This window comes from Anopheles marshallii, chromosome 3 (assembly GCF_943734725.1).
Source record: "Anopheles marshallii chromosome 3, idAnoMarsDA_429_01, whole genome shotgun sequence".
Classification (NCBI taxonomy): domain Eukaryota; kingdom Metazoa; phylum Arthropoda; class Insecta; order Diptera; family Culicidae; genus Anopheles; species Anopheles marshallii.
Genome location: NC_071327.1, coordinates 9,847,501 through 9,869,489, shown reverse-complemented (window position 1 = coordinate 9,869,489; position 21,989 = coordinate 9,847,501). Strand labels below are relative to the sequence as shown.

The 21,989-nt window shown below is 40.6% G+C and overlaps 1 protein-coding gene and 1 non-coding gene across 2 annotated transcripts in view; one reads left to right on the top strand and one right to left on the bottom strand.

Moving 5' to 3' along the window:
• The window catches only part of LOC128715914 (neuronal acetylcholine receptor subunit alpha-7-like), a 50,262-nt gene extending 39,749 nt beyond the window's left edge, over positions 1-10,513 (top strand). The window contains exons 7-13 of the mRNA XM_053810836.1: positions 2,630-2,824; positions 2,985-3,071; positions 3,154-3,263; positions 7,590-7,735; positions 7,803-7,925; positions 7,993-8,131; positions 10,232-10,513. Of these exons, the coding sequence (XP_053666811.1) occupies positions 2,630-2,824; positions 2,985-3,071; positions 3,154-3,263; positions 7,590-7,735; positions 7,803-7,925; positions 7,993-8,131; positions 10,232-10,384 (953 nt within the window). The 3' untranslated portion in view covers positions 10,385-10,513. The remainder of the gene's footprint in view (positions 1-2,629; positions 2,825-2,984; positions 3,072-3,153; positions 3,264-7,589; positions 7,736-7,802; positions 7,926-7,992; positions 8,132-10,231) is intronic.
• Trnal-uag (transfer RNA leucine (anticodon UAG)) lies at positions 296-375 on the bottom strand. The gene has a single exon. It is a non-coding gene; the product is annotated as a tRNA-Leu (tRNA).
• Positions 10,514-21,989: the final 11,476 nt, after the last annotated feature.

The window sequence follows — 21,989 nt, the reverse complement described above, 5'->3', positions numbered from 1 at the left end:
ACTGAAAATTTCCATCCATTAATGAACCATCGAAAAATGTTCCGTGGTCGCCCCGGTGCGCGATTACACTCGGCAATTATTTAGAAAAAAAGCATTTTTATCTGAGATCCTGAGTAACGTTCCGTGAGATAAATGAAGTTTCATCACTATTTAGGGACAGGTTAAGAAAATGGGTAGTTTTGACTATAGGGGGATGTATCAAATATTTCACATATCTAATGCCAGTTGCGTTTCCCCTAACACTAAAAGCTCAAAAAGCTCCGCTCATAATTCGTAAGCAAATAAAAATCAGCTTTGACAGCGGTGGGATTCGAACCCACGCCATTTCTGACTGGTGCCTAAAACCAGCGCCTTAGACCGCTCGGCCACGCTGCCTCGATTACCAACACCGTGAGTCGACGTAGTTTCGTTGGCTTCCATACTGCTCCCGCAAGCAAATTCCATTCCCTCCCGTCCAGGCCGTTGCCTACTGGGAGTTGATCGTTGCATTTAACAATTTGCTAACTAATTGCCATAATCGTTTAAGACATGATAGAGGACGGATTTTATCGATTCCCGCTAGCCTACTTCTCGCCCGGACATCCCACGTGCGAACGGTCCACCCAGGCCATCAATGCCCCGTGCTGACAGACATTGTTTACTGGCGCACTTTTGCATAACCTCAGCCAAGATGCCATTAACTATTAACCGCACGGCCCAGTGCCTCATTTTGTTCCCGCTCTCCTATTCTTCCATTCTCTTGGGAAGGAATGCGAGACATCATTGTTCCTGTGTTGCACGGGACCAGACCCCGGGGCCGGGGCTTTGTTTATTATAGCCCATCAGGCGAAGAATAAATTGAACCTTTCCGTTTAAGCAGGACATTCCGGATAAATCCCAACCTTACTTTGGCCGGCGGTTATTGATCGAAAGCCACCCCGGATTGTGTGGCTCGGTGCATGGAAACATAAAATGACGAAGGCTAATGAAGTGGCTCCAGCGCCCGGGTTGGATATGCAGCCCGGATCAAGCTTTTGTGTTTTTGTGTGAATGTGTACACGTTTGCGTGTATGAGTGTGGGACTAGACCCCTCCAACACCTCCTGCCCGTCCGGTTTATGAATGGTTAAAACATGCAAAGTGATTAAATTTATTACGAGAGCCCTTTATCACTAATCCCACACCAAGCTGGAGGATGGTGCGCCCGTGGGATATGTTGTTGGAATGGAAAACTTTGTCCCATAACCATCCCTCCGGTGCGGTCCGGATGGCCACGCGCTACCATGAACAGCGGATGAAGCGTGCGGTACAGCGATGTAAGCACGCTAAGTCGACGGGAAAGAAAACATTCGCACACGAAAGGACATTAAACTTAATTCCTCCAAAGGATGGAAAACCAGCCCCGGGCTGAAGTTCGTCCTCCAAAGCTGCTCGGGCACGTGCAACCACTGAACTACTGGTCCAGTGAGTTAATGTCGAGTTGTGAGCATGTATGCGGTTGTGTATAGATGTGTGTATCTATCAGACATGGGTTGTGTGTGTGTGGGTGTGGGTGAGCGCATTGGTTACAGTCGAGCTGGCAAGATTAAATATTCAATAACCACGCCGGAAAAGGATCACAACTAATTCAATTAATAGCTGTCCAAAGGTGTAACTGTCCCATAAATGGAGAGAAAACGGCTGAAAACATTAGCCTTTAAGACGGATGGGCCATGGTTTTGGTTTTTGCTGAGTAATGAGCTAATGAGCAAAACTTGTAATGGAAACGTTACTTTCAGCAATGCCATTCAGCATCAAAAGTTTGGCTGTGAAATGATGTTCTTAAAGCTAGGAAAATTTTGTTTGATATTGATGAATTTGTTTGTTGCAGATTTTTGTTTTGTTTGCAAAATTATCCACCTAAGATATTTGAACAGACACCGGCTTGAGAGATCGCCGGTGTTATTGGACGATCTGTCTTGAATATTGGATAGTAATAGTTCATACTATTACCTTTTGTTTTAAGTATTTTTTTTTCAGTTTGTTCGCTATCTTTAGAAACAAATATTGGCGACTATAAACATACGATAATTCCTTGTAGTACCTTCATCATAAAGAGTATTTCCAAACGTTGCTTCACGATTTAGTTTGTTAGGCAAATTCTAACGTTTTCCAAACTGTGATTATGTTTTCATTTGCTCATAAACTCGCCAAACAGTTCACAATCAGTCTTCATATCATAACATTGACTTAAAGCTGACTAGTTTTTTTTTTATACAAACAACCAACATTCCAATGGAACGGAATTTGTTTGACAGTTAGTAAGAGACAGTTGCCACAAAACTTACACGCTTCTGCCATAAAATGGAAATGGTGAAGAAATGGAATTTACTCTACACTGTGTAATGTAGCAACTTGGGATTTGGTTCCATCAATGGACGATCAAGCTAGTTTCGATCACTAGTTATGAATGGAAATTGAACAAATTCTCGCATCAAAGTACACTAGCACTAGTATGTTTTCTTTCCGACAAAAAAAAAAACATGCAAATAAACACACACAAAACGCACCCCTCTCTACAACCCACCAATTACGTTGCCTTACCATTCGGTGCGGTCAATTGTTACTCTATCGATCGATTTGTCCTGTGTTTCCACGGTTGCGCTATAAAGGTGTTCCCGGCAAGCGTAACGAAATCTACTACAACTGCTGTCCAGAGCCTTACATCGACATCACCTTCGCCATCATCATTCGAAGGCGAACACTGTACTATTTTTTTAATTTGATCGTACCGTGTGTGCTGATTGCGTCGATGGCACTGCTAGGATTCACCCTGCCACCAGACTCCGGCGAAAAGTTATCATTAGGTAAGTGGGAAAGCTATGGTCACGCAAACTGAAGAGTATCACGTCAAATGTTCGTTTATCAATGTCGAATCTGTTCGCTGAGAAATGTTAATTTTTTTATAATTTGTTAATTATTTTCACTAAACCACTTCACTTTTATACAAAAAAAAATCTATTTCAGGCGTAACAATTTTATTATCACTGACTGTATTTTTAAATATGGTTGCTGAGACAATGCCAGCCACATCGGATGCTGTTCCACTTTTAGGTAAGTTGTTAAAAAGGCATATTTTCATACAGTGTTTGCGGACGTTTAAATCGTTTCGTTCCTTTCACACTTCTCTTTCCAGGCACATATTTTAACTGCATCATGTTTATGGTTGCATCATCCGTTGTTTCGACGATTCTAATTTTAAATTATCATCATAGAAATGCGGACACACACGAAATGTCTGATTGGGTAAGTACCAGCAAGCACCAAGTTAGATAACGACACATTCGTACAGGCAGTCCGCGAGATACGCGGTTCCTCTTATACGCGGATTCGGAGATAAGCGGTTTTTGGAAATTTAACCTCTGATATAATTTCTAGCACAAAATCTAAGCAAAAAGGTGAAAAATTGCTCGAAAAACCCATCCTTTGTGATATGCAACATTTGTTTGTTAATTTATGTTAACGTTTGTTTTCGAAAACTCGACAGAATTGCCGAATAAATAAAATGTAGAGAAAGAAGTCAACTATGTAACTTTGAGTATAAACGGTTTTGCATCATACGCGTATTTTTCCCGGATTATAGCTGTCCGCTATAATAGCGTATCTCGGGTCTGTACTGCCTGTACAGACAAACGATAACACGCGGCATATATCGCTGTGTGAAGTGAATTTTCTCCCTTGAGATTCATGCCCTTAAAGCCATACCGGGCATTCTAAATGAAGCGGGTGTGAATGCATCGCACGACCTAGGGCGCATTCAACAATCGGGCACACACGGGCACCAAGGTGCATATTCTGTGAAACCTCACCGAATCATTCCCGATTCATGTCATGTGGCAAACGGCCTTCTGCCACGGTTTAATGAATACTTATGCGAGTTTTCAAATCTCCCTTGGAGAGATGCCGCTCATCGTTGCGGTATCGTACGGACGCGACAAAATGCAATTTGAAGTTTGCAGTGTGGTTATTTTTTCCCCGGCGAAATGCCATACCTTCGGTCGCTTGGTTAGTGTGTGAGCAACGTTCGAAAGTCATTGCCGGTGATCTAGAATGATGTTTCTCGGTATGAAATATGAATCCCATTTGACCAAAGGGCGACAAAAGGTCTGCCAGTGTTGAGATTGCAGCCATTGTACGGTTGGTATCCGTGCGTTAGGAACAGACAGCTACGTGTCTGTATGGCACATAGGATGTGTATAATGGCGTTGTTTCGTAGCGATTGCCTTGGCAAAGATTGCGTACCTTTCTGTGAAATGTGCCTAGCAATCAGTTGGCATTGAAATGAACTGCGTATTAACAAAATCGGCCACTATCGTTACGGTTCAGAACGGAGCGTGCAGTAAAAAGTTGTTCGTGGAATAGAACGCACATGATTAGCAATTATGGGAAGTCAGTGATTTAAAGAGATTTTATTAAAAAAAGAATACACAACGTTAATGAAGAATTAAGAATATTTGACAGTGTTAAACACTTTGGCGGTGTAATTGATTGATTGAGAAGGCTTGCAAAAGAATCCGGCAGAAAATGCTCAGTAATTCCAAAAGCTTTTGTAGTTGGAACTGACAATGTTTAGCCCCTTGTCGATGGAATTGAATGATTTAGATAGCTTACAGAAGTACCTCAGCAGAGGAAGCTCTATATTTCGAAAACCGTTTAAAGCGAAAGTATTAAATCTTACTGATCATTTAATGTAATGATCCTGCTCAAGTCATTCAAGCTAATAATTCGGGTGGATGGATGGATTTCGTTAAAACATACGTTATGAGCATAGATTATCATTCTAATTTCCTAGTTCCAGAGACGTTATCCGTCTAGGTAGCGCTTTTGGTTGACAGGAATTGCTGAATTCTTGACGTTTAGTTCATAGTTAAATGTACGATAAGGCTTCAAAACTATCGTGCACTTTTACTTTCTCCAATGTTGCCTATCAATTGTAAAGTCATAAAAACGGAATGAATGTTAAGATGTTTTGGGGGCTACTTGAACATAGTAAATTCATTTTAACAAGCGCAAGCAGTATGCTTTGTATAAGACTACATTTTGAGATGTTGTGCAAAATGTGACATAATCTACGAATAATTACATACAACATATTTTAGACATGAAAGATAAGTTTTCCTCCGTTTCTATAACCTTTTTTTCATTTGGGTTGCAGTAAAACACAATAATGAACCTCTTGGAAGAAAAAGTCCTTCCAATACACTCTTAAAATTCCAAACAGCGGAGGAAATCTAGGTTTCAGATATCTTTACCTTCACCATGTACATGGAGATTACGCTGGAAGATGATTTGTTTTCCTTTTTTTAAGCGCAATCTCTTGGCTTTTTTTTGCTCTATCCTGCATTACGCTTTCCCCTTGTTTTATCTATACGTTTCGCGACGTTATTTTCTGCGCTTTGATGTTTGCTGGTGGCGCATTTGCTAGCCCAATGTGTGTTGCGGTTTTTGTCGGCTCAAAATGGAGAAGATTTATTTATTAGTACATACTTTTCCTCGTGCTTTTTTGCTTACTCTTTTATTCGCCAGCACCGTATGCCACTCCATTTTTTCTTCTGACTGCGGCATGGCAATCGCAAGCCAATCGTCTTCACCGACTTGCTAGTGAGCGCAAATTATCTTACCACCACCGGTAATAACGTTCGCAAGATGTTGGGTCGTGAGGGAGCACATTGAACGGCCTGTCCTTCCATGTCAAATGATGAAAGAAAAGCTGATAACGTGATCCTTGTCATCTGTCCATCGTGTTTCATGGCTTATTTTTTTCTCCCTCCTGCAATGTTTTGTTCTACGCCACTCTACTCCTACTGTCCTTCAAGCGCCTCCTGTCAACTTGTTTTGTGGCAGCAGAGGATAAGAACAAAATGCAGGCGGCTGATTTGGTTGGGCTTTTGAAAGACATTTTTCGTCATGGCGATCGGTTTTCCACCATATCGACCCTTTTTCACATCGTACCGGTGTGATAGATAAGGTACGATAGCTGTCGACGGCAACGACGATGACGCCTGGCAAGGAGCAACTCGTGCCTCTTTCATCGTCGCTATCGTCACCTCTTAACATCCACTCCTGCAGCAGTGCAAATGCTGCCGAAACGGGATCTCATCAAGAACCTTTCGACGAGTTCCCAGGAAAAGCAGAGAGAGAGAAAGGAACAGAGAAAATCATAAGCAAAATAATCCCGCTTGACTCGAAGCTCCACCGTTTGCTCTCCGAAGGAAGCAAAAAAAAACCGCAACGCATGCTCTTGGATTATTTAAAATCATATTAGATACACAAACAAACGCGCGGCTCGAGCGATTATTTATTCAAAGCACATCCCGTGAAGGATGATGATTTTCGGCACATTCCCACACCCCATCCTGCAACATGATGGTTTCCTAGTAGCAAAAGGGAAGTTTAGCCGGAAGTGGATGGAGACGTCCTTTCAGGACGTTGTTTGGACGCAGCAAATCCTCGCCGTAGCGTGTCGATTTTGGGTGGAAAATCGGCTAGCGAAGGGAGGAGTGTGGCAGTTGGCGGGTTATGGATGATATTCTGGAAAATTCTTAAGCAAACGGTACAGCACTAAACGGCTGCTAGTGGTGAAGCCAAAGTCGTCGTCGAGCGTGTCTACGCCACAAAGCAGACAACACTAGCACTGCTGTCGGAGCGGCGTTTAAAGCCATTACGCAGCTGAAAGCTTTTTCGCTGCCTGGCACTCATCAGCCGAGTGCTTGACGGTTGACGAAAAATTCAATCTTTGCTAGTACATCCTAGGGAAGGATGTGTGATCTCTTTGTGGGTGTGAGAGCTTACGGGGTTTTTTTCCTCCCCTTTAGCTTTTTTGTAAATTTTATTTCCCCCCCTTCAATGTGATCTATTTGGTGTGGGATAGCAACAAATAAGCAAAGGATATAACCTCGCATTCTGCTCGTTGCTTGTAGAGCCCTGTTATGAAGGGTACGTATTGAAAGGACAAAGCAACCGTATCATGTCGGTTTCGCGTAATTCTTATCGTCCAATTTCAGTCCCGTTCCTTGGTTATGTGTCATGTGCACGAGCACCGGCACCGTGTGCGCCATTTTCGTTTATGGGAATTTTATGGAAAAGTTTATTAAATTCATTACGCTTCTAGCCGTGTGTGTGTGTGCCGTAAAATAGGCAAGATCCGCGTGAGAGTGTCTGTGCCAAACGCGTCCGCCTTCTGACGAAGCATGACTAGGAAAGGGGGCAATACCATCTGTAAAGCAGATTCAAGTGTTCTTTTTGCTTCAAACGTTGCTTTTTGATGCTAGTAGCTTAATTTAATTTATTTCTATCAAAGATCCACGGTAATGTGTGGAAACTGAGCGGATAGGTAGTTTTGAATTGTTGATGAAAACACTCACTTCAAAACCATGTCACGAGAAAGACGTTCCGTTGCAACAGCTGTGTGCGATGAAATATTACGTATAAAGACAAGATACTTTTATACACCTCAAGACCAAATTTTAAACATACACCTTCACAGGGAGGTATTAAAATTTACAGCTAATTGCTGAAATAAACCTTAACATAAGTGATATTAATACTGCTCCTTTGTTTTCCAATTCACAGGTTAGAATCATATTTTTATACTGGTTGCCATGTATTTTAAGAATGAGTCGACCCGGTAGAGACTTATCGATGGAATATCCACCAACGCCAACGTCGGACAGTTCCGAGCGGAAAGCGCACATACAGGACGTCGAGCTGAAGGAGCGGTAAGTAGCGGTCGATTTGGAGGCGACTGTATGCACATCCGCTCTAATTCAACTACTCCTCGCACAGATCATCGAAGTCCTTACTAGCGAACGTATTAGATATAGATGATGACTTTCGTCACAACTGTAGACCATTGACCCCCGGAGGTACACTGCCACATAATCCAACATATTTCAGGACTGTTTACAGGTAAGACGTTGCACGGCGATTCTCTGCTTCGTGTGTACTTCATCTGCCCTTTCTACTCCACTTGCAGCAGTGATGATGGAAGCATCGGACCGATCGGAACTAATCGAATGCCGGATGCGATAGCGCCACCACACACGTGTTTCACATCCTCTGCTGATTACGAACTAGCTTTAATATTGAAAGAGATACGTTTTATCACCGACCAGGTATGCACACACGGGGAAAAGACGGTTCTTTCCCTTACAGTGATACGACGGGCCTACGCTGCGGTAACAGTCGTGTACGGCCAAATCAAGGTTCCCAACTAGCGAAACCCCAATGTCATCCCCGAGCAATACGAATTAGAAGTTGCTATTGTCACAAGTCTTTCTTTGTCCTTCGCACACACTCTTTCGTTTCGTCTCTTCGCCACGTTTGGTCATCAATAATCCTGCATGTCCTTCGTACTTTTGCCATTGTCACGCTATTGCTATAAAACGAAGAAGGTTCCTTTAGGTGTATGCGTTCCTTTCTCGTTCCGGTACGAGTTTGCTCATGCTTTAGCGCCACCTCACGCGGACGGCACGGTGGTATCTGATAAATGGAAATATGTCGGTTAAGGTTAGGAAGATTGATGTTGTTTAAAGAACTGTCCTTGGACGGTGCGCAATCCAACCGGACGACCGTCCGTCGGATGTGGGCTTGGGCCTTTGCTGTGGTTTAAAGGCGACAAAGATGACTATGGTGATGTTTGCTGTCCGGTTTCACTGCGATAACCATCTATCATTAATTGGTCAATCGATCAAGCGGTTCTGGTTTACGTTCCACCCCCGTGGTGGATAACTTTTTTTTAAATTCCATTTCAGAGCTAAAGCATACTTTTTCCACACGAATGGAACTTTAATCTCATTTTTGAAGACATTTTAACATAGACTGGAGGAATCTAATATATAGAGAAAGGACCATCCACATCCAGGACCTGGTCTCGTATTTCGCAAGGAATAACCATCATTTGGAGAAAACAACAACAAAAAAACTTGTTTTTTTTTCATCATTTCTTGGGGCGAACGGTTGGAATGAGATTTGGTAGGAGCTATGACATATTGAGATACGTTATTCACACCGTTTATGATGGTTCCTCCATTTGGCCAATGGAATCAATAAATAATCCCTTAGAATATACAAATCTCAGAGGATGAAATGACCCTGTGCCTTGGATAAAAAACAAAAAAAGACTGTGTCGTCTATATACAATTAATGCGCAAAGCTTCTTGGAAGTAACTGCTTCAATTTCTCTGCTCCAAAATTATCCATTTTACAATTAACCTGAAGTAATTCTTCCTACATGTGCTACTGCACAATTGATTTAAAGAAATCGTGGATCCTCCGCTTGCCCCGTGCCCATGATACATGGTGTAGCATTAAAGCTTTAAATGCAGTATGCGTTCCAGTGTGTCATCGGCCTTAAACATTCTGCTGCAAGCTATCCAAAACGTCGAGCCTATCTTCACTACTTTACTCCTACTTCCCATGCCTGTACTAAAAAAAAACAGTAGCAAATGTAAGCAGATCCTAACCCTTGGTGCATTTGTCATCATCTAGCTAAGTACATCAAACCAATAATTTCAGTGCTATTGCTTATGACATTTTAACCTTAAAACCACGCCCCCCTTTTCCACTTTCATAAATACTATTTTAGTCTTTTTAAATAGTTTTATTTTATAAGAAAAAGTAAAAGATATTTTTTACATTCATATAGAAGTGAAAAATATTAGCTATTTCCATTCCAGAAATTGTAACATAAAAAAACTCATACCCGAACTGCATACTTAGCAAATTTAAATAAAAACAGTGTTCACAATACAATTAGCACATTTTCAAAACTATTTATCATATTTGCACTACACAAAAATGTTTAAATAAGACGAAATAAGAGAAAGCGTGAATGTTTCTACTTATTATCATTAGTAAACGTTCACAAATAGTTTCAACTCTATATTTAGTTTAAATAATTCTGAATATTTGTTTTTAATGTAACTTAAAAATAGTTTGTATGTTAATAGTATCAATTCACATCGCAATACTTCTTCCACGGAAGCTAAGATCGAACTAAGTAGTGCAGTCGTAATATTTGCTATTTTTCTATCCCACACAATGCCAGCAGGTTTGAGAACATTTTTATTTACAATCTTCCTTAATCCTTACTCAGCATTTGTGTTTGACGATTTCTTCTTTGCTTGAATAGACATTTTTTGTAAGCACATTTGCCACATTCAACACTGCAACGGTCTAATTTCCTTCGCTTTACTCTCTTCCCTTTCCAACAGATACGAAAAGAAGACGAAGAAAGCGATATTGCGAAGGATTGGAAGTTTGCAGCAATGGTAGTTGATAGATTGTGCCTTATAATTTTCACATTTTTCACAATAGTGGCAACCATAGCTGTCCTATTTTCGGCTCCGCACATCATCGTTTCGTAGCCATATGATAAGGGCTATTGTTATTGGTTTTTCCACAAAATCAATTTGTTACTAATTAAATTATTGTCAAGAATTTTTAAATGAATTCTTCGTTGCGCCATTGCGTCGCGTCATTGTACCGGTCGGTGATGCGGTCAGCGGTCGGAAAACGAAACACGGTACGCCGGGATGTGTGGATGCGAGTGAAAAAGAAAAACAAACAAACTAAAAAATTCAACCAAAAAAAAAACAAGAAGAAACACAACCAACGGGCATTCGTGACACGGCAGCACGGTACCCCATGAGCATGTCCAGCACGGCAGCGCAAAAGCGAAGCAACTCGGTAGCAAAGCAACCTCGGAAACCGACACGCTGCTAATCGGACGGTATGGTGCAGAATGCACACGAACTGGGGAAGCATCGTGGCAGAGCGAAATAGCCAGAGGGGGGGCGAAACAGATGATAGCTTTACCTAAGGGCAAAAGATTCGACCAGCAATCATTTTCGACCAAACATAAAAAAACAACAAAACCTAGAGCAAAGTTAGGAAAATAATGTAAAAGAAAAATCACCTGCAAGAGGAAACTTGACAAGGGGGAAAGTCAGCGTCAAGGCACGATATGTGGATCGTGACTGCAATAGATAAATGTTTCCACCGATTCAGCCGAGGCAGCGATCGAACTAGTTTTAGTTTCAACCCTTAGTTGTAGTATCCTAGCAAACACGGAAAAGGGAAAAGGGCCGTTGTTTAGGTGTGGTACTGGTTGAAGGGCGCACAAAACTGCCGCGAACGTACACTGTACTTAGTCAATAATTCGAGGGCGAACGTATTGCCATTGCACGTAAGTGGTAGTAGCGGTAGAGTAAGTTGATCTCCAATCCACATCAACGCGGGTGTGATCTTTGGTGCGATCCGGATCGGTAACTCTAACTCTGAACATCTTCAAAACGTTCGGTGAGGCATAAACAAGGCATTCAAGATAAGACGTACATCCTAAACAAAACAAAATGAGGACAGCGAGAGCGATCGGAGGTGCTGATGGCCCCGAGATTGATATGAAAAAGAATTATATTTTAAGACAAAAGCGTTAGAATGTTTAAGTGGAAAAGTTTCACTCGCCAATCTCGGTAAAGCATACCTTTCTGCGCAAAGGTTGTGACGATGTCTGAATGCTGTTTCCATCTTTGTTCCACCCTTTTATCCCATTTTCCATAGCATTCCAATAATGAACCAAAAGCAATAAGAACATTTAAAACAAAAAAAAACACTACATGCAAATCTCAACCGTAGCTAAGCTATATGCGTAAGAATTGTAACGTAAAGTACTACACCCTTACATTGGGGAATGCGCGTAAATTTTCATTTCTTACCAGTGCATCGTGCGTGTGTGAAGGTGGACACATACGGGGAGGAAGGCAATGGATGAACACATAGTGAGGTGCGCCAAGGAAAGCTAAATTGTACATTTTTCTCTACACTAGAATTAACTCCATACAAACACACATACGAACAGACATTGATTCGTGGTGACGTATTATTTGTACTTTCTTCGTGGGAAGATTCAAGTTTGTGTGTGCAAGACAAGGATTCGCGAGAAATCGCCTAATTCTATGGAGAGTGGTTTTATTTCCCGACCTGTTATCAAACTTTCCTCCAGGTATGGATGCTCGTCTGCTAAAGAAAACACACTCAAACCACCCGCTAGGTTTGATCGTTTTGCAGTTCCGATCGATAGTTTCCGTTGTTGGGTTGTGTTTTGCGGGCTAGCTGGTACATATTCAAAACTGGCGATCGCGTCTTGTGCATAGGATGCGCAAACCCCTTAGTTCATCGACAGACACTTGTATAGTAGCTACACAACCCGTAATGGCCGGGAATGGCTTCGTTAGTTTTGTCTCATGACTAAAACCATGACGCGACCGTGTGATATAGGTGAGATGAGCGACGCGTACGCACCGTACCGAAACACGAATCGAACACAACGGAGACCGCCTTCAGAAGGCAGAATAAATAAATCACTTTCCGGGGTTTTGTGCGCTGGAAAGCGAATGCTGTAATTTAAAACAACACAATATTTAAGCACCTAACACACATGCACACCGTATCGTATCTCTGCAGCAGGATGCGAACCGCAAAACCTACCTATTGGGACATACAGGGAGGGAGGCGCAGTGGGCGAAGCGGAAGTACTTCGCCGCTTTTCCACCGAATGTCGCCACGGGAAGGGGTGGCGCCATTTAAGTTATCGTATAAGGGTAAGCACACTCGCACCAAAGCGTGCGTTGATAAGTTGTGTGAGTCGCGAATGTGGGCACGTGGGAGACAGGGAGAGTGTTTCTTTTTGCGTTTGTCGTTTATTAGTGTTGCCATGTTTTTCGTACTACCGTCCGCCGAACGATCGATCGACACTGTGCATTTGCGAAAACACAAAACTGTGGAAACCGATGGTTCCCGGTCGATCGTACGGCCGTACGGGAAATGGGAAATTTGTGCAACCGAAACAGTAAAGTGAAATTTCTAAATTACTAATCAAAGCCGACTGTGGAACGGCTCGCGGGATGGATGGGTATGGGAATGGTGGAAGGTACCAGGAGTACATGGCACCCAGCAAACGGTGTGTGTGTGCGTGCGATGGGCGAGGATAAGGTTCGCTAACCGTTGTTGGCAGGACGATGATGAAAAATCAAATGATATGAAGAGGAGAGTGTTAAGATAAATAAAATAAATGTGGAGTGACGATTTTTTTTTTCGCAGTAAATTTATCCTTTAAATGCTGTTTAAAATTCGGGTTTTGGTTAACAAACGATTTTGTGTTTAAGCTACGTTTCTAATTTATCTTTCATTCATCATTCGTGATCGTTTAAGTTTGAAACCCATTTTTCCATTCGAAGTTAGCGTGAATTTATCTTTCGCGTATTATTTCTTTTAGAGAAATAATTTCATTAAATTATCGGTATGTATATGGAATTCATTATTATAACTGTGTTGAAATTAGTGTGCACAATCCTCATCACCTTCATGTGATGTATCATCTAGCCAACCTTTTTCCTCGTGCTATGGCAACGGGCGATAGTAGAAGATCAGGCAAGAGCATCCTTAAACTTACGAGTTGTATTATTAAATTATTAGCAAAAGGAACAAACTAATGGAGAAAAGAAAATCCCACAACGTTCACGAACCGTTCCTAGCAGAAACTGCGGTTCAGTGACCATTTTGTACCATATAGTAGCAAGAAGTTTAAAACAATAATGCACAGATATTTACTCACACGCCTACACGAGCAGCAGAACTACAGAAAACTAAACTAAAGACTCGATCAAAACGCACCTTCCGCAACAACAACAACAAAACAACCCTGTTACAATCCTAGAACTGTGTAATCGTACAGTGAAAAAACTGCATCCACATCAAAAGAAAATTCATAGCACTGGAGGGAAAAGTCCAACCGGCAAGATAAATGCGGTAAAGGTAAAACCAAACAATAGACACACACACATACACACACAAACGGAGCAAACTAATAAGTACTAGTGAAGAAAATGCGCAAAAATTATCACCAGCGGCAAGACTGTGATATATAAAGAGGAAAAGAAGTATTATTAACTCGTAACGGAAAAAAAATAAACACTCGAACGTTAAACTCTGTGGCGGTCACACATAAAAAGCGTAAGATCGGTAAAAACTGCATCTACATCTCAAGTCCAAGACGGATAGAAAGCGTTTCCAAAAAGATCGGAAAAATATCAAACGATAACAACCAATGAGAAGATCAGTAACAGAAGGCAAACAAGGCAGAAAGAGTATACAAACGGTTCGTATCGAAAGGAGACATTTTACCAATATTTTATTAACTTGTTCTCAAATAAGTGATGCTTTGAGTACTTAAACAGTTGTGCACAATTGTAAATGACTGACTTTTATTAAATTCTGTATAATTTATACAATATCAAGTCCATCATTTTACGACCAATGTAAGCATTAGTTAATAATACAAACTGGTCTAAGTCTTATGTGCATGATGTCTCTGCCTATAATTGACATATGTTTTTATAATTAAGAACAGTTTTTTTCTTTCACACACTATTTCCTTCAACCGTGACAGTAATACCAGCACAGTATGCTCGATAAACCATTTACAGCCGTTACGTTTGTGCAAACAGCGTAATAAGAAACAACCGATCCGTTGACATTGGGATTTACGTGACAAACCGATGGAAGAAATCTACAGTCGCATTTCTTATTAAAATGTAACAAATTCAACGTTGATATTCGACCTAAGACTTTAACAAAACCAAAAACCAAAACAAAACAGAGCATAAGCAAGAATAGAGAACAAGCGTTCGCGTGTACCAGTTCCCAACCGTATGTTCCTGAGGTTAGGCCAACCGTAGGAAAAAGAATCGAGAAGAAGCAAGAATTCATTCCGCATCGACTTACTGCGTAAGATAGTTTCCATTCCATCAAATGAGCAATCTCTTCTTACCGTGTAGTAGGAACAACTTTTGGCACATTTACTTTCCACACACTGTTGTAAATATGTCGAGTTTGAGTTGACGCAACACACTCTATTCAGGTTTACGGGCTCGTTGGTTTATCCACTAACCTTAACATGTAAATCATTCAAATCTGCCAAGGAGCAAATGACGGTGTCAGATGTTTATGTGTATGTTAGCTAATGGGCTTACACTATCTGTTTGTTACTTGTGGATTATAGTCTTTCGAGCGTAATCGTTATCAGTTTAGGGATTTGCTCGTTTCTACTGCCAAACCGATTCATCATGTGGCCGGGACACTATTGAGAGTTTATTCGATTTAGACGTTTGTTCAATACGCAGGCTCTTGCCGTGTGTTTCCTTTAGCTTCAATGTGTTCATGCTCTTTCATGTGCTATGGAGCGGTGTCAAGTATATTATCATGCCAAACTGTCCAAGACAATTTATTGTACCCTGTTCTATGTTATATACACTCGTTTGGCATTATTGTAGCAGTGTGCGATTCTCTAAGTGTAAGCGGATTTTTCCAATTTCTAAACCTTAACAAAAAAAAAACAAACCGATTATGTAGTTCTAGCTCGTGTGAGTAGCGCGTGTATTCTCTGTTCGGCGTGAACGGGACGACAAAGAGACAAGAGAAATGACAAAAGTGATAGTGGTGACACAAGTGAATTTGTCTCCCAAGACATTATTTAGACAAATTGAAACAATCCTACAGAGAATTAAGCAAATAGAGACCCCCGATCAACGATACAACCCAATCACGAGCTGTAGCTAATGTTCATATTGTCATGAGCAGATGGCGAAGCAGCATTGTACATAATTCCACATTTTTCGGTGCGTGTGGTGTCTGTGTGAGTGAGAGGTAATTCCACTGGCACAGCCATTGCCGCTAAACCGGCAAAAAATTATACATTTTCAATCAATTATGAATAGATAAGCCGATAGTTAATTGACAGTAAAGCAAATTCGATGAGTAAGATGGGATATAAATGAGAGCAACAAAAAAAAAAAAGATAAGCTAAACATTAAAACCAAAACGTACACAAAACACACAACAACAAAACCAAGATACAGAGAAAAAAAAAGCGTAATGTTAAAAACTTAAAAAAGGTAAATAAACATAAAAAATTATATATATACAAAATATACATATAACTAGTTATACATACAGTACGCGTACACTAATTATAGAAACAATGAATTACTAAGGATAAATCGTACCATCGGGCGCCCCGTCGCACATGGTCTTACATCAACTGGCTGGTGGAGGGGGGTATGCGGGCGCGAACGGCAAAAGTCCTTTTGGTAGCTAATCCTTCAGTTTTTGTACGGTCCGCCCGGGCATCCCCCCGTTCCAATACGAGCAAATCGAGCGTTTTGAGCGTGAATTATAGCACCCACTTTCAGCGTAACCGGTAGGCAGGGCGGGAGACTGACGGGGTGGAGGCGAGGTGATGGAGAAGGATGGTCCGGACCAACTACCGCCCAAACCACTTGTCCCGCTCGCCCTACCCCGTGCGCCCCCCATACCCGAGCCGATGGTGGCTGAAATATTTAAGAAATTCTATGAATTTTTCATAAAAAGTAAAAGTAAACCAAATTGTAAAGTTGAGAGCTAGCGTGTAAGAAACATAATCAATTCTTCTAGGGTCGATAAGCAAGCGAAAGACACTTACTGATATATAAGAAATCAAATCGGAATGAATCCTTTAACTCGTAGAATTACGCTAGACTAGTGAAGGAAATTGAGCAAAGCAAAGGGTGGAAAGGTCAGAATATACGGTAGGAAATGCAAAGGAAATGCAGGGGCCTGTGCTTCCCTTTTCAGCCGTTACTTTAAAGCCGTATGAGCAAAACAGGTGCACCAACACACAGACAGAAAAAAACACACACACACACACACTCACACGTACTAGCGATAAGAAGAATCGTGGTGCAAAGCAGAACAAGCCAGGCGAAGACGATTGGAGAACACAAGGACACAAATGACGATATTGTTGAGTGAGCGATTTTCGAAAATTAAGCATATTACAAATTAAACTAACAAAGAAAAAAAAACCCCTAAAAGAAGAAAAAACAAAACAAAAATGGTGGCCAATCAATTGCAATTAAGCGATAATTTATTAGATCGATAAATAGAACAATGCGAGAGTGCGAGAGTCGAGCGCGAACGAGAATTTCCCCCAGGGCAAACTTAAACCATTCTAGGAACCAGGCGACGAAGAGTGAATGGTCGATCGGTACGAATTGGAAACGAAAAATTACACTATTAGTAAGGTTTACTGAGCATTGCAAAAGTATAAAGTTTAATTACATCGTAAAAAAAAAACAAAACAAAACAACTGAGAGCATGAGAATTACCTGCGAATTGTGTGCCAAGCCAAAACTAACGCGGCTATGGGAACTGTCTTTAAGAATGGTGGCAAAAGAAGGTGAGCTGGTCATCGGTAGACGGGTCACGCCCACGGTGGTGCGAACGCGAATGCCTGTAGCCCACCGCGCGCAGTCCTACGATGCAAAGCTAGCCAGAATGTTAAGTCAATGCATATTTAAAAGCAAAATCCACATGACACGATCAAGGTCATCTATTGTTAGTAAAAAGAAGTAAAAAAAAAACTTTCACGCAAAAATCTTGCATTCCTAACTGGAAAAACGTTACGGTCAGTTTCGGAAATTCGGTACATTTTCCTACTTCACGAGTGAGTTCGTTAGGCCGGCGGAAGGTAAAGTGAAAGCGAATAAAACAAAGCTCTAACATACATACTAAATTCCGAAAAATTAATCGAATTTCACTAAAATAAAAGAAATGCCAAAAACACACACTCGTACACCTTCACAAAAAAAACCAATCACCACACAAATGCCAACCCAACGCACAGCAAAAACCACAGCTCTTAGAAAATAAAATGTTTAAACAATCGCAAATAATTCCGAGAAAAAAAAACACACATACACACAGAACAGGGAATTAGAAAGGCACAAACCACACGGTAACGTAAGTCCTTTTTCCTTACAGTTTAATAACGCACTTTATCCAAAATGTACGTCTATTGCCGAATGCACTTGCATTTCCCACCCTACCCATTCCAGAGTGATAAATGACAGCCAGATGGAAATTAAACATTCGCAAAAAAGGAAAGCAAGCAAAGCGTACATCGGCAGGAGAGATTGATTCAAAAATGTACCATATCATATCGGGAGAGGAAAAACAAAATACTTAAAAGTAAGTTAAATCGCACGAGCTGTTCGGTGAGCGTATTTGGTGCGACAGTGAATGGCAACGATGGTTACAATTTTACTCCCGCCTGCCCTTTGGTACGATCCGCGACGACCGATTTCTATCCCAACGAACACTGAATCGAAAGGTGTAGTACCCTTTCCGGCTTCTATTTCGGTTCGTCCCTAGACTAGCCAAGGCAAGGAAGCTTCTGCAACCTTGTTTCGAGGATCTTTTGTGAGATATGTTGAAACAGTTCACCCACCCCACCCATTCGTTAGGCTAGCTTGATTTCACCACCGTTATCGTACGTAATTGAGTAATGACTGAGGCAGGTACTGTCCACGATGGTAAACGATGTACACGGAGAGACAAATCTAGGTTTTTTCCCCCCCATTTTCTCGTCTTAGGTTTTCCAGCGTGAAAACATTCTAGTTTCTCCGAAAACAGCACCGGGATGGTGTCCTGATGCGCTTTACGCCATTTGTATCTTATACCAGTTCCCGACCTTTTTTGGGTGAGGAAATCTTCCGGGAAAGCGCAAGTCTTGTATCCCGCAGACAAGGACGAGATGGTAGGAATATATAGGTTTTTTATTCACACTCCTCACAGGTGATATTTTATGAGGCCAAAGCGTAGAGCGAATCGTCTAGCCAAGTGTTTCTTGGTCGAATTTACTTTCCATTGTACTTCAAACACTTTTGCGGAATGAAGATGGTTTTTAGGTTATTATGTTCCACTGCCCGCACTGGTTGAGATAGTCCTCGCATATATTTTGGGTACAGGTTTACACATCACTCAAAGCCCTAGGACTGAACACGGATGTTGACGAACTTTATGGTTCTCCCTGCAAGCCAACACCGCGTGGCTCCGGTTTGGAGAAGCGGAGCATCACGAAAACGATAGGATATTGGTCTCATATGCGACCGTACAGCAAGCAAAACACTCCTGTCCCTACGATGGTAAACTTGCTAAATTTAGTCCAAAAAATCCGTAACAGCCCCACGACACTAGCGCACCACGACTTGCAGCAGGAATCAGAGCAGGAATCGGAATCGTTATTGAATATGCAAAATAAAACTCTTACTAATACTAAATATACCACATCACCGAATTGCAAGTGACATAGAACACACAGACACGGAACACTCAAAACAAAACAAAATACACAATTTTCTACGCAGTTTACATAAATTTGATAAATGTGAATATTTTAATTAGTAAAAGAAAAGAAAAGCAAACCTAACCAAGAAAATTCCATGAAACGAAATACAAGTCTTACAATACACTAGTCAACACACATGGTAACACATAAACATACACACAAACACGCAATCTTATACAAATCCCTTATAATGAGACAAGAAATGGTAACAATTGAGGCTAAAGACAAGATAAATAAAATTATCTAATTAAACCACAAAAAACCGTTGAAATACAAACAAGTCAAAATGAAAATGTATGAAAAATGAAGGAATTTCTCACTCTAAGCTTTCATTTTAAACTTTAATGTTCGTTTAGCAAGTTGCTTATTTGTCTTTTATAATTACTTCGTAATTCTAATTGCCAATTATTGGCTTATTTTTTGCGCAGATTAACTACTTTCATAATAACTACTACTTATTAGAAACTGGTTTTCTGCTAAAGTTCTGATTTTTTTAAATTAATTAATCATAATTGAGATACATTAAATATACTAATTTTTAATCCGTTTCGAAAAAATAAAATATTTTTTGTTTGTTACTGGTTGGATGATAATTTTCGTGAGAAATACGTGAATTTACAAAAGAAAATGTACTTAATGTTGAAGGCGCAACGGTTTTTAATGTTTCAACGACTCTTTGCACAACCCCATATTAGACATGCGGTTCCCAAAATATCACTCTCCTCTTATAATTCGGTTTCACTTCATCTCCCGTAAGATTTAAGTATCTTACTAAGCAATAATTCAATGCATCCTTGATAAATTAAAGGAAAATAAAAAAACGATATTGGAATGTTCTCATCTGCGTATTTAAATAAAGCATAAACACACGAGTAAAGACAGAGCAAAACTTGCGCTGCGTTATGCGTGGAGGCAAGAGTCACAAATTAAGTATCGCGTGCAGTAAGCCGTTTCCATTGAGTGAAGGGTTTTCCGGCAGAGATAAAATTAAACGAAAATTTAAGCAAACACCTACATACACACGCAAACACTAAAAATGGGTTTGTTTCTCATTCGAAAGCGCGGTGGAACACCCACAGTACGATTGCGCCGTGCGTTTTTCATCACCATTTGTAGATATGACATTGAACAAATTATTAATCGAATTATTAAAAATGGAAGCCAAACGCAATTGGGACTGTTAGCACAGGATCTAGCAGCAGAACCATGGGAATGGGAGAGTGAAGTTTAGCAAGCGTCAGCAGTAAGAGTCAAAATATCATAGACAGCGACACAAATCCACTGGACACACACAGAAAAAAAACTCTCTAATAGACTGCCATTGTGTATAAGTGATTTGAAACCCGAAGGAAATGAACAAATCAGACGTAAAGCAGATAACGAATAATATATCAAGTTTCGCACACGATTCTTGTGACTTTTTGTGTTTGCAATGAATGGATTATTTAGTGAAATAGTACCCTACGGTAAGGCAGCACATACAGCAAAAAAAAACGTCATGGAAACCAACACGGACACTTACACTCTGCAATACAGCACAACCAACCAAGTAACTGACGGTAGACAGACTCAATGGCGGATCAAATGGCCAACACGGTTTGAATCTCTTAAAGCAAAACAAAATGGGTCATGCCCGTGAGGCGAATGTGATTTTGTACATATTAAAAAAAAACAAAAATCTTAGGAACTCAAAACAAAAACAAAGAATAAAAAAGGTCACAAGCAGAGTATATAGTGTAGGTCGCGGTAAACCAAAAACAAAAAAAAACGGAGAACGAACGTTCGAAATGGTCGGATGGGAAAGCGTAAACCGTTGGAGAAGGCGCGGTGTTGAAACAAATTAAGAGTACGTTAATCATACATTTGAAAACAGGAATCACACTGGTCATTTCACTTGGGTACAACCAATGCCATCAGTCAAAGAGGATCGAAAGCACTATGGACGGGTTCGGAGGTCATCGCTCATTTCCAACCTTCGAATGTCAATCGTTTCGTACGTCAAAAATATTAAAAAAAAAAACATAATACAGAAGCACAAACAGTTGTAAGCAAATATTTGCGGAGTAACATATTTATAAAATCTAATGTGAAAGAAAAGAAAAAAAAATCAACAGGAAATATAAATAAAATGCAAATGGTTTCGTTGCAAGCAAGACAGAAATATTAGTAAAAACAAAAATCTCCCTTAACAGATTACGACCGTAAATGGAAGCCGTACGTACATGAAAACCCAACATGATACACCCATGCATCCGGTAAATATTCGATTGCGTCTCGAGTAGCTTACGGAAGGTAAACGTTTTGTTACGATACGTGTAAAATAAAGTGAACGAGATTAATTAATTATCGTATAACAAAAGGGAAAACACAAAAACAAACACTGGTTCACCATATCAGTATGCGCAGTAAGCTAAATATAGACCAGCAAGGCTAGGCCAGACCTTGGGTAGCTAACAGATAATTTTCCTACTCTCACTGTCAATAAAATAGATACACAAACCGATACCGGCAAGCATAAGAAAAAACAAACAAACCAATTAACAAAAGAACAAATCAACCATTAGCAAATGCGAAACGATTCCCCAAAACGCACAGTGTAGCCATTGCGAGTTACGCCAATGATAATATGCAAAACAATAAAAAAAAACAAAGGGAGTAAATTCAAATGATAAAAGATTGAAAGTTGTTCAAAACGTTAGAGACGAATTGCGAAAACATACAACAAAGAAACTGCATACCTTAATTAC